The sequence below is a fragment of the Seriola aureovittata genome, chromosome 17, assembly GCF_021018895.1.
Source record: "Seriola aureovittata isolate HTS-2021-v1 ecotype China chromosome 17, ASM2101889v1, whole genome shotgun sequence".
In the NCBI taxonomy this organism is placed as follows: Eukaryota; Metazoa; Chordata; class Actinopteri; order Carangiformes; family Carangidae; genus Seriola; species Seriola aureovittata.
In genome coordinates, this window is record NC_079380.1 from 16622710 (window position 1) to 16636558 (window position 13849).

Below are 13849 nucleotides of genomic sequence, written 5' to 3' on the forward strand. Positions count from 1 at the left end.
AAAAAGAGAAGCAGAGATTACAGAGAGGGTGGAGATTAAGCAGGATAGGATTTGAATCTAGGAGAGCACCCTTAAACACACCCCTCAGCATGCACAATCACACACACGAATAACACCAGGCCTCTGAGATATCTGTGTGCGTGTGTGTTTGTGTGTGTTTGTCAAGGTGGTTTATTTTAATAGCCGCCTGCCTTGCTCCCTCCATGTCCCTCCACTTGTCTAATGCACAGTTTGACTGCAGGCAATGTGTAGGAAAGCAAAAGAAGCCGACCTCGCTCATCAGAATTTTGTCCTCACCATGCCACACTCTTCCTCTTTGAGTCACTCTACTTTTTAAATTTAAAAATCTACAATGATCAGCATGTGTGGATAAATGTGTGTATGTGTAGATTCATAGATTGAGTTTATTTATTAGATGTAAGAGAGGGATGCATTGTTTTCTTTTTAAAGGAATGTCTGTGAAGCTGGAAGGAATTCAGTTTGACTTTGTGTTGGTTTGGTTTATGATATACAGCGATTTACAGTATGTGATGTTTGGTGGCTGCTATAGTCTTCTGATGCAGTACAATTTGTCCCTAGCCTGTCTGCTGGCATCCATCCAACATGCCGTCACTGATGGTCCATTTGTGTCATCTAATTTCTTTCCTGTTCCTGTCGAACACTGACATGTCTTTTTTTTCTCTTTCTTGTTCTCGATCTTTCTCTGTCTGACTCCTGTTCTCCCTGTCTTGCTCTTTCTTTCTCTCATCTTCTCACTCTTTTACTGCATTTTACTCTTTTTTTTTCTTTTTCATTTTAACATTACTTCAATCCTGCCTTATCCTTTCTCCTTGTTTCAATGTGGTCTGTCTATGCTCCATCCCGTTGCGTTGCCCATTTGTTTTTATCTCTTCCGTTCTTTTCTTACTTGTTCTTTCTCTGCTTCCCTGCCACATCCATGTTCGTCTACCTTTTACTGTGTCGCTCTCGCCACATGTCAACTCATCACCTTCTCACCTTCCCTATTTCCATTCCATCCTCCTCTTGTCTTCTCTATTCCTTTCTCGCCCTTCTTCTGTCTCTCTCTTGTCCTGATCACAGAATTATTTCAAAGATGCCTGGAATATTTTTGACTGTGTGACAGTTCTGGGCAGCATCACTGACATTCTGGTCACCGAGCTTGGGGTAAGTGGCAGCATCTGAGGCGTTTGTGTGTAGACGTGTATGTTTGAGAGATCTGTACTGAGCGGTCAAAACTGTAAACAGACAGACATGATCTTGTATCGGCAATGTTTGTTGACTGCGTGTTTGTTGAGCGAGTATGACTGTTAGGTGAGCGTCAGCATGTGTCCGTGGTCTTGCACATCTGTCACATTGCCTAAAAAACATACAGTAGACAAGACAAGGAGTTCAGGGAGAGCATGAGTTAGAGGCCACTGCCGAGTCTTGCATTGCTCAGTCATGCATGAACATCGCTTGAAAGTCTTATATAATTGTCCCAGTTGGTGGGACGAGGAGAGACCGGACTCCAAGCTAGCCAGCACTGAGCCACTGGCAGCGAGGCAGGAAGCATGCTGATGCTCTGGAGCGACCTTCTGCAAGCCACCTAATATCCACTCAGATTAACAGATTGCATCTCAGGTGGCCAATAGAGGCTTTGCAGACATCTGTTAATAACTACAGCTGAAGTCGAGGAGGCCCATTGGATCCATCTGACTGGGCACAAACAATTCAAACAACTGGACTAGAAATGTGTGAAAGATAGAAGTTATGGGCCCATTCTTTAATGTCATCGCCTCCAGTAAATGGTCAAATTAACTAGATTCTGTGTCCAGGGTTACATTATTGATGCACAGTGCACTATTAATATAGTGACACTCATCATCACTTGAAATAATTCCAGTTTATTGAGTTTTAATTTAACTTCAGTTATTTCAGCTGCTCTTTAGACCTCCAATATGGCTGCCTGATAGGGGGGGTAATGATTCTGCAAATCCACGGTTCACTTCAGTTCATACCTCAGGTTTTTGTTTATTTGTTTAAACTAGCCTAAATTTTACTGCAGATGTGATCACTCGATCATGATTGCTAAACAGGCTGCACCTGCAGCGGTGGCAGCAGGTTGGCTTTGGGGGTGGTTCCATCTTCTGGTATCGTGACATGAAATCGGGGTTTCGGTCTCGGTTTCCGAATCATTACACCCCTACTGCCTGAGGTCGCTTTACATCACCTGGAAGCCCAAGGAAGCTAAATGAATCACAAACTGAGAACTAGTCAAAAAACAGGTTATTTTATTTGCCAGAATGACTTAGTATACAGCCATGGAACTGCTGATATGTGTGCTGTGTGTTGATTTAATATGTCTCTCTGTGTGTGAGTGCATATAACTGTGGAGAAAGATTCTTTTATTTAGAAATTATTCTGACGGTGTGTTCAGACAGAACATGAGGCAATTTTCAGACGACTGATTGCATACAAGGTCAATGTATGTATGTTAGTCAATGTTAGACACAAATTTACCCTGGCCAGTGCAAACTGAAGAGAATATGCATCTGGCGATTTTAAAATATTTTAACTGGAGCAAAAAAAAAATTGCATTTACCCTGAGGCTTTATAAATCTACTTCATAAATATACAAAGATGACAGGAAAAATGACAACACACACTTGTTTGCTACCTTAGAGCTAACAGCTGGCACATTCGTTGTTAACCCACAATAATAATATGAGGTGAAAATTTCCTTTGTGTTCTGTCAGCACACTTTAAGAGTTGCTCTTACAGATGTACAGGTAGACCTGGTAGGAACAGAATGAATAAACTGTATTCAATAGATGTATCAAGCTCTTGGATAGCTTTGATCCAAAGAGATTTAAAAGGGATACACAAGAATGACAGTCAAAATTTTATTTGCTCCACCATATTCGAGAGCTGCACAGACATTATCGCGGGCTGTGACCTTCACACCTTTCCTACCAGGTCTGTCTGAGGAAGCAAGGGATACCAATGACTCAAACCCTCTCAAGCTTAAATTGATGTTTTTACCAGCCACCGGGTGTTATACTAGTATACAGTCATGTTTATTTATTCAGAATCTGTACATTTTTCCAACAGTTCCCTGTTGTCTTGACCCTTGGTATCCCTGCTATATGGATGTACCAAATTTGCAGGCAGAATCCTGCTGCTGTGTTAACTTGTCTCTGTAATGACTGTTGATTTCTTTCTTGTTTTTATCTTTTCACATGCTTTCTTTAAATCGTCTACAAACTTAACGACGATCTACTGTAATCTACTTCGCCCCATCCCCTTCTCCCCCAACACCTACTACTTCCTGCGATCCCATCCAATCAAAATGCACTATGAATCCTCTGTGTCCACCCATGACAACCGGCTTGGTCAATCTCTCTGGTTGTTCTTCGAACCAACCAAAAATCCAAAAATTTGCTGCTATAAACCATATGTCTGCAACATCCACATGTAGATGGTTTGTAATTTTTTGGAGATCTTTTTTTACTGCATCTGTTTTAATTGCATCCCAGCCAATGTTAAGGCTGTGCAAATGTGCATGCTTTGCTTGACCCCCCCCCCCCACCACCCCAGAACCCTCAACTCTGAGTGAGCTCTAAATTAGTAAAATTTTCATTTGTCACCAGATCTACCAACTTCTCTGCCAGTCACTGTATCAATATATGCTGTAAATATATATATATTTTTTATATTATTCAGCCATAAATACCCATACTGTGCATCCTTTACAGAAAAATAGTTTTCAGTTTGTAAAGGATTGGATTCTTTATACTGGAATAGATTTCTGCATCTATCCATTGAGGTTAACCGTTCATGTATGCACATATTGACACACCCACACATAAGACAGTGACTGGGAGAGTGTCCAAAGCTTTGCTGCTGTCAGAGGGAACAAGTGATGCATGCTGCCTCTTGCATGTCTTTGGCAGGAACCCTTTATTTTCACAACACACACACACACACACACACACCACACACACACACATGCACGCAAGCACACACGCACACACGCACACACACACACACACACACACACACACACACACACACAATGTAATACATGCTATATTGTAGATGAAACCTGCATGTGCCTGCTGCCAGTCCCTTTTCAGCACTTAGTCTCAAACTGTCATCTTTTGTTCTTTACTGTGGTAAATGGTTTAACTCTGTATTATATTACAGATTTTGTATTAATTGATAATAGTAATTTGTATAGTCTTAAATAAACATTAAAAAAGAATGAAAAAGCTCTTTTAAAAATAAATTTTAATTGTCGCATAGATGTGTCAACTCAACTCAACATAATCAGACTGAAGAGACTGAAACCACATGAGCCTAAAGAAATTCACTCAGGATATAATGACCTTAGTTGGTCCTTCAACCACCCTCTTGCTCTTATTTGGCTGTGACATCACTACAGTATGTCACATGACTTTGGCAGCCAATCGGATGGCACATCAGTTGCCACAGATTTGCTGCTTTGCCTTGTATTAGTGCACATCTGCATGCTGTGTGCTTGTTTCATTTTTAAGATACTGCATATTTTGCCTTGAGAGAATTAGTGCATTTGGTTGTCCTTCCAAGAAAACGTCCTGACGTCCCTGCACTTTTAACCAGTCACCACTCCTAACACAATTACTACTACATAACCCAATTGGATGAAACTAGCTAGACTTGGATGATGTCCTCTCCCCTGTGTTGTTTTGTTTGGTTCTGTCTAACCTACATTTGAAACGCTTGTCGGAGCCTTGCTGATTTGAGTTTGGTTTGCTTTGACTTGTTTGGCTCCTGATTCTTTCATTTGTATTGAGTTTGAATCCCCTTCAGTTTGAGTTTGACTGTTTTTACTTTATTTTATTTTGTTTTGTTTATTTTTTGTTGTCTAAGGAAAATTGTTTGCACACTTTGCACTGCAACTAACTTTCCCTTTATTCTGACCCCAACTCCTCCCTCTCCCCCTCTTCCATCTCCCTTTATTCCTTCCTTCCCCATTTCCTTCACATTCCTATCCTCAACATTCAATCCTAATCCTTTCTACAACCCCCCTCCATTCTCTCTTTCTCTCTCTCTCTCTCTCTCCTCCCTCTCTCTCTCTCTCTCTCTCTCTCTCTCTCTTTCTTCCTGTCTGGTTATATTGCGGCCGTACTGTAGAATAATTTCATCAACCTAAGTTTCCTGAGGCTGTTCAGGGCAGCTCGTCTCATCAAGCTACTGAGGCAGGGAGAAACCATCCGCATCTTGCTTTGGACCTTCGTTCAGTCCTTCAAGGTTTACACCCAACTAAACAGCATATCACACACACAGGAAGAAATTACATATATAATTAATAAATATACACATACAATATAGTGTGTACAAAATAGGTGCAGTCTCATGTACAATGCACAGTGCGGTCACATGTATCAAACTTGACACCAAACAATGAATGTGTCTCTCCTCAGGCGCTGCCTTATGTCTGCCTCCTCATTGCCATGCTGTTCTTCATCTACGCCATCATTGGGATGCAGGTGGGTGAAAGCCTCATGCTAAAATGCACTATAATGCTTTTGGGATACATTAAATATGTCTATAGGACAAGGAGGAGGAGGAGTTATAGAAGGAGAATGAGGATGATGATAGCGGTCGTAAGGATTGGGTGCATGATGGGTGGTGAAAGATTATTATGAAAGCATTGCACATGTGAAGTTAAGTTTCAGGGGGGTTATATCTACTTCTTAGTCCCGCATTAGAGGCAAAGACGGCCTGAAAGGTGACTCCGGTTTTCAGTGTTAACAGTATGATTGTGTTCGACAGCTGTTTGGGAATATTGCTATTGAAGAAGACGGAGAGAGTGCCATCAACCAGCACAACAACTTCAGGACCTTCATACAGGCTCTCATGCTGCTCTTCAGGTGCTTATACATGTGTGAACGTGTGTCCTCTGTATCCTCTAAACAAGTTTCTATGTTTTTCCATAGAACCATCTGAAACAAAAGTTGTTACAGTTGTGGTAGACTTTATACTCACCGACGAATACTTCACAAATCAAAGAATCTTTTTGTGTATTTGTAGGAGCGCTACAGGGGAGGCGTGGCATGAGATCATGCTGTCATGTCTGGGGGGTAAGGAGTGTGACCTCCTGTCAGGGAACACAGAGCCAGAGTGTGGCAGCCAGTTTGCCTATCTCTACTTTGTTTCCTTCATCTTCTTCTGTTCATTCTTGGTGAGCGCATACTACTCAATCCAACAGCTTCATCCCCATTCAGAAAGCGTAAAATGCATATCAAATATTTACTCTGTTTTTTGCACACATGTGGCAACATGTCCATGAGTTTATAAAATAATTCTATACCGTTCGATCCTGCCTGAAAATGTTGTGTTATGAGAAAGCCTTGTTTTGTCAGTGTAAGCTCCTCTAGCTCTTCTAGCAAGGTATTCCAAATCTCAAGAGCCCAGATTGGGAAAAAAATCTCATTCTCATTTTGTCTTTAATCTAAACAAAGACCTGATCAGATTTGCCCTTCTGCATTGTCTCAGGTTGTTCTGCATCTCTTACTCACAGCAAGGAAAGAAAATCAGTAATTTTCAACAGCAACTGAACATGTTCTGCTTCTATTCCTTAAAATATAATTATAAAACTGGTGATTTATTGACACCAGTTTTGATTGGCTCCACTTGTAACATCAGCTGTTCAACTTTCTGCTTGTGTATGTGTGTTTTTCATGCGCGCACACGTGCAGATGCTGAATCTGTTTGTAGCCGTCATCATGGACAACTTTGAGTACCTGACTAGAGATTCATCCATACTGGGACCTCACCACCTGGATGAGTATGTCAGGATATGGGCCGAGTATGATCCTGCTGCCTGGTGCGTGGTAACGTGCATGCCCTCAGGGGCACAAACACACACATAAAAAAAGAAAACACAACAGTAATTCTTATGTACACACATTGCACAGAACTACATGCACACGTTTGGTTTGCACGTTGTCGATCTTGAAGTCAAAACTTACATCGTCAACTTGTCACATTTTGTTCGTGCTTGTGTGTTTACAACCACACAGACACTGTTTACAACCTCACACTCAGACACATCAAATGCTTTATTGTATGTTTCTTGTACATGTTTTAATATGCTTATTCACACAGAGCAAGGCCCAAGCAATGAAAGCAGGAACTTCTCAACAATGTTCTGACTGTTTTTTTGTTTTTGTTTTGTGGCTTCCTTTTTTGGTAAAACATCAGCACATGGTATTTTAAATGGCACAAAGAAAGACAGAAAATGAACAAAGCACAAGCGTCAACTAGTTAATAGCTGCAAGGGGGCTGTAACGGATCTGAGTATAACCTCATCAGGCATCTGGTTATCTCCCTAACACCGTACAACCCCTCCCTCCTCCTCCCCTTTGCTCCTCTTCCTCCCCTTTTCTGTAAACTGTCCTTACACCCTTAAACCTTTTCCCTTTTTCTGGAATCTGCATACTGCCAAAAACTTCATGTGGCAACATCTACACTCCAAACAAAACTCCCCCTGTATTACTCTGTAGCCTAAGTATCTCCTGGAGACATGCTAAGTTTCATGGTATCTGTATTCCAGTGCCTGTGTGTTGCCCTCATGCTGTCCTGTAGACTGCACATAGACAGCTCTAAACAGGATGAATGGGAAAAGGAAAGGAAGGAGAAATGAGGGAATGGAGCGGTAATAATTATATTCAGATAAATAACATCAAGAAAATGAAGATTGTCATAGAAAATGGGAGACTTAAATAACTGATTGTAGATCTTCAAAGGTTAGACTTATCTACAACATGCAAAAATATATTGTTTGCCTTAGAAATCAGAAATCACTTTTAGAAAGAAGGAAAAATCTTTCTTTACCTCTTATCAACACATTACCTTAGTGTACATTGCATAATTGTGAGAAAACTGCCTTTCGTGTTTTAAACTAACATGCTATTTTTCAACCACTACCTTACTGACTATGAAATGGACACCGCTGCACAGGACACAGAAGACAGGGAACACAGACACATGGCCGACACTGAACACATATTTAAGAGGGAGGCGATCTGCGCACCGCAAGCAGCTATTAAGCATTTAGCTGTTTACCCAAGCACATGCTTTTCTACTCTGTTAGCAATTCCTTAATTACATTGTGCACACATCCAGTCAGGGGTTGGACTGGAGAGAGAAGAAGGAAAGGGATTTCACACCAAGGAAGGGAATGGGGGAAAAAAACATAATAGAGGGGAAGATTTTGGAAAAGTGAAATTGTATTGGCAGTGCTAAGGACCACATTTAACTATGTGTGGCATGCAGTAAAGTGTTGTCTTTATTATTTGTGTGTGTGTGTGTGTGTGAGTGTGTGCGTGTAGAGTTTGCAACGGTGCATTCAGTTGTAGATGTGTTGAAAAAGTCTGTTAATTATAGTAAACATATTGTAAGATATTTTCAGATACTGTGTGTACTTGTCAATCTTGTGCTCTTCCTCCCAATGTTCTCTCTTCTCTCTGGATACGTGTGTCTGTGTGAATGTGTGTGTGTGTGCGTTTTTCCTGTGTGCGCGTGTGTTTCTTAACTCCCTGTATTCTTCTTGCAGCGGGCGCATTCATTATAAGGACATGTACAGTTTATTACGAGTTATCGACCCGCCTCTCGGCTTAGGCAAGAAATGCCCCCATAGGGTGGCCTGCAAGGTTTGACTTCCATTCAAACAAAATCTCTCAACCACACTTGCTAGCCACAGCATCCAGGAATGGAGTGAATGCCGCTTTATTTATTTATTTTTTCTTTTTCATTTCAATTTTACAACTTCTTTTCCACCATTATTAAATTGCATTCTGAACTGCTGAGAGAATGTGCGGGACAATGCAGACACCCAGAGAAGCATGTGAAATGCACTAAGTGAAATGGAAAAAAAAAATACACGTTAAGAAGTTTTACCACATTGTAAAATAAATCATTCTTTTTTAATTTTATCGTTTTTTTTTTTACGAATATTCTTTTTCTTTTGCTTGCTGTGGAGCCATGGCTATAATGTAGCAAGCTACGGTTGCCCACTGTAGTGTTGCATTGTTCTTGGTTTTTGGGGGTTGGGGGAAAGACAGAAACTGCATTGACACCCCTCCCTCTTCCTCCCCTCTCTCCTCGTCCGAGCAGGAGCGGCTTGGTGCCTGCTGTCAAGCTCTGCCCTGCTCTGCACACACACACACACACACACACACACACACACACACACACACACACACACACACACACTGCGAAACACATACTGTATTTACTATTGTCCTGCTTGCACAGAATTGTCTTTTGATACTACAAGAGAAAATTTCTTCTCAAATTCCAGTCCTTATCTTCCTCCTGTTGTCTCCCCTCCCTCTGTCATATACTCCCTCTCTTTTTTGACATGACGAACTGTTAGAGAGTACTGTAGCTCACAGAGGAGCCACACGGCCACAGTCTCTCCAAAATCAGCCCAATAACCTTGTCTTTCTGTTGTTTTTTACTTTGCTTTGTTCCCCTTCTCTCTCTCTCTCTCTCTCTCTCTCTCTCTCTCTCTCTCTCTCTCTCTCTCTCTCCCTCCCCTTTTCTCTCTCAATCTCTGACACTGCGATCCTCTCTTCTCTTTTCAACGCTATCCTCTAATCAATCGTCTCCTCCATCTCTCTTTCACTGGCCCTTTTTTCTTCCTTCTCGTTCTCCCTCTCTCAATGTCTTTGTCTCTCCCTTTTTTGTGCTTTTGTTAACGGGGTGGTGGCACTGATGGCTGATGATGCAGTGGCAGGATCAGTTGCAGGGAAATGTATGACATGCTGAGGCACATGTGTCCTCCACTAGGCCTTGGGAAGAGGTGTCCGGCACGGGTGGCCTACAAGGTCAGAAAGGACCCTATCTTCACCCAAGTCTCCTATGGGTGTCGGGGTGGGGCGGGGGTTTGGGGTGTGCAGGAGGGAGGGGCCAGTGATTTAAGCGCTCAACGTGGTGTAAACTTTAGTGTCGTTGTTTCTTTGGTTCTGTTTCTGTTTCTTTTCGTGGAAAGTGGGGGTGGGCTGATCGGTGTTGTGGCGTTGTGTGGTGGTGTGGGATTGGTGGGTGGAGGTAGCAAGACAATTAGGTTGCAGGGTCAGGTGGGTCGTGTATCCACAGGAGGGGACGAAAAGAGGGACCTTCTCAGCTCGTTTGCACCGTGTACGATGGACACACAAGCTCATTTACACAAACATGCACATTGCAATCAATATGTAATAGTGTTCAATATTACTCTGCAAATAGAAGGACTGTAGTAAGTGTATACTAAATGCAACTTCTTAAACACCCAAGTACAAATATATTAATCATAAACAAACATTTCAAACATGTGACGCTGCCGAAGACACACACTCTGACACGGAAGCATGCGTGTGCAGCAGGGCTTGGAAGGTCCACTAGACTTACGTCCTCTGACTCGTTCCATCCTGTGGATGGGGCAGACACACACACACACACACACACACACACACACACACACATTTACACAAAACACACACACACACACACACACACACACACACACACACACACACTGCGAAACACATACTGTATTTACTATTGTCCTGCTTGCACAGAATTGTCTTTTGATACTACAAGAGAAAATTTCTTCTCAAATTCCAGTCCTTATCTTCCTCCTGTTGTCTCCCCTCCCTCTGTCATATACTCCCTCTCTTTTTTGACATGACGAACTGTTAGAGAGTACTGTAGCTCACAGAGGAGCCACACGGCCACAGTCTCTCCAAAATCAGCCCAATAACCTTGTCTTTCTGTTGTTTTTTACTTTGCTTTGTTCCCCTTCTCTCTCTCTCTCTCTCTCTCTCTCTCTCTCTCTCTCTCTCTCTCTCTCTCTCTCCCTCCCCTTTTCTCTCTCAATCTCTGACACTGCGATCCTCTCTTCTCTTTTCAACGCTATCCTCTAATCAATCGTCTCCTCCATCTCTCTTTCACTGGCCCTTTTTTCTTCCTTCTCGTTCTCCCTCTCTCAATGTCTTTGTCTCTCCCTTTTTTGTGCTTTTGTTAACGGGGTGGTGGCACTGATGGCTGATGATGCAGTGGCAGGATCAGTTGCAGGGAAATGTATGACATGCTGAGGCACATGTGTCCTCCACTAGGCCTTGGGAAGAGGTGTCCGGCACGGGTGGCCTACAAGGTCAGAAAGGACCCTATCTTCACCCAAGTCTCCTATGGGTGTCGGGGTGGGGCGGGGGTTTGGGGTGTGCAGGAGGGAGGGGCCAGTGATTTAAGCGCTCAACGTGGTGTAAACTTTAGTGTCGTTGTTTCTTTGGTTCTGTTTCTGTTTCTTTTCGTGGAAAGTGGGGGTGGGCTGATCGGTGTTGTGGCGTTGTGTGGTGGTGTGGGATTGGTGGGTGGAGGTAGCAAGACAATTAGGTTGCAGGGTCAGGTGGGTCGTGTATCCACAGGAGGGGACGAAAAGAGGGACCTTCTCAGCTCGTTTGCACCGTGTACGATGGACACACAAGCTCATTTACACAAACATGCACATTGCAATCAATATGTAATAGTGTTCAATATTACTCTGCAAATAGAAGGACTGTAGTAAGTGTATACTAAATGCAACTTCTTAAACACCCAAGTACAAATATATTAATCATAAACAAACATTTCAAACATGTGACGCTGCCGAAGACACACACTCTGACACGGAAGCATGCGTGTGCAGCAGGGCTTGGAAGGTCCACTAGACTTACGTCCTCTGACTCGTTCCATCCTGTGGATGGGGCAGACACACACACACACACACACACACACACACACACACACACACACATTTACACAAAACACACACACACACACACACAAACACAGAATTAGATCATATCAACCTACACATAGATATTCTCTGTTATTTCTCATGGTAGAGAGAGCAGAAGGGCTTGTGTAAGTGATGTGTTTTCCACAGAGAGCCTTTGGTTGCCATACAGAAGCAGTTCTTTTTCTGTCACCCTTCATGTAGCAGCTCCAAGCCCCCAAGCAGCCTTTTCTATCTGCAAGTCCAATCTTCTCTTTGTCCTTTGGTTCTGTCGTCAATGCAGTTCTATTCTGTTTCCAGCCCCCCCTCATCTCTGCATATTGCTCCCCTCCCCGCACATACACACTTCCTCACCTGCCTTCTGCATGGCCGTTAACCACCACCACCACCACCACCACCTCCTCCTCCTCCTCCTCCTCCTCCTCCTCCTCCTCCTCCTCCTCCTCCTCCTCCCTCTCCCTCCTGAACACGCCCCTGTCTGTCATATACACAACACAGGCACAATTCATTGCGCACAAATTGTTATCGGAATAGAAATATGCAGAATGATAACAACAAATTTACCTTCATGTGACCAGACATTCCTGTCACTCCTCCTGTGATCAGCTTGACAGATCCATGACACATCATTGGCAGATCACTGTGAGCCTCAGGGGGCAGCCGGCCAAACAGCCTGTAGGCACAGGAGATCACTCCATCGCCAACCATTGCTTTATCCCTTCTCCTTCTCCAGCAGACCTGGGGAAAATAGTACTGACATTTTATATTATTTACAGATGAGTGATCTAAAATGTACTATTTAACCCAGGCTTTTGCAACTCTAGCTCTGTCTCTTTCTTAGTAAATCATATTTTTGTTTTTAACCCCAAACCCCTGGCACTGTCCATCCTTACATCATGTGCTCTCTTTCTTTCCTTATCCTCTTAGTTTTACCCCCAAACTGTTTTCCTAAAAGCCTCCTCCCTGAACTCGAAGTTAAACCCTCAATCTCCCCTGCTCAACAACCTCACATGCTTTTCATGCCTGGTTTTGGCAAAACCTCCCAAACATATTAATCTGCCCCTTGATAATTATTACTGGAACAGTTTTCCAGAAAGTCGTCATCTCCCTGTTTATGCCTTTACTTCCCTTACCACTTTCCCTAAGCACCTTGCCAATGAGAAAAATCCAAACCTTAACTTTGACCTTCCAACCAGTCCACAGAACAATGACCCATCCAGCTCCACTGCTTTTAACCTTCAGTCTTCTCTGTCCTGAAGAGAGACAGCAGAGCCTTCAGGCAGGACCGCTTTCTTACAGACACAGCAGACTAAGTGTGGTGATGTTTTTTTTTTTTTTCTTTTCTCTTTTTCTCTCTCCACATTGTTTTGTCTTCTGTTTGTCTATTTTTGGTCACCTTTTCTCTTTACATGCTCCAGCTCACAACCTATTGATTTTTTATTTAAGCCTTAGCTTTCCCTTCCAACTCTTATATCTATTTTCTGCCAGAATAAACATTTCCTTTCACCTCATATTTCCTATATACACTTGGATTACGGTCACCTGAACAATCATGGATCTTATAGAACCAAACAACACTTCCATGGTGGCCATTTTTTTTTTTTTGTTTCTCCTTCTTTCTTTTTCCACAGAATGCTGCTCTCTCTCACCTATTAACCTCTAAGTCTGTGCCCATTTCTCACACATTAGACATCGGATTGATTAGTGATAGAGCTAGCTGCTCTATCGTTTCAGCCTAGCCCCATCGTCTACAAATTTTCTTATTCCCTCAAAGAACAGCCACGTTAAAATAACCCACAAATTCATTTTAATGTTGTCAACAGAGGATGCTTTCTGTGTACGGCTGCGCAGCTGCTTGTCCTGTGAGGCATATTGTGTGCGCATCGCATGCCGCATGAGGGTGGGATGTGCAAGAGGGATTTTGGGGGGAGTAGAGATTTTAAAAAGTTTTCATGGACGGATTAAAGGAGAAGGCATTCAATCGGGATGTGGGGGGAAGCATGATTTGCTGCATGTCTGGGTTGTCGCCGTCTTCTGTCACCAAACACACACGAACGTCACTCTGTC

At 42.8% G+C, this 13849-nt stretch overlaps 1 protein-coding gene across 16 annotated transcripts in view; it reads left to right on the forward strand.

Moving 5' to 3' along the window:
* cacna1aa (calcium channel, voltage-dependent, P/Q type, alpha 1A subunit, a) overlaps positions 1-13849 on the forward strand; it is an 85843-nt gene that overhangs the window by 53848 nt on the left and 18146 nt on the right. For all 16 annotated transcript variants that reach the window (XM_056402541.1, XM_056402528.1, XM_056402539.1 and 13 more), the window contains 7 exons: positions 1081-1164; positions 5155-5271; positions 5445-5510; positions 5797-5894; positions 6055-6205; positions 6723-6850; positions 8582-8678. In XM_056402541.1, the coding sequence (XP_056258516.1) occupies positions 1081-1164; positions 5155-5271; positions 5445-5510; positions 5797-5894; positions 6055-6205; positions 6723-6850; positions 8582-8678 (741 nt within the window). The remainder of the gene's footprint in view (positions 1-1080; positions 1165-5154; positions 5272-5444; positions 5511-5796; positions 5895-6054; positions 6206-6722; positions 6851-8581; positions 8679-13849) is intronic.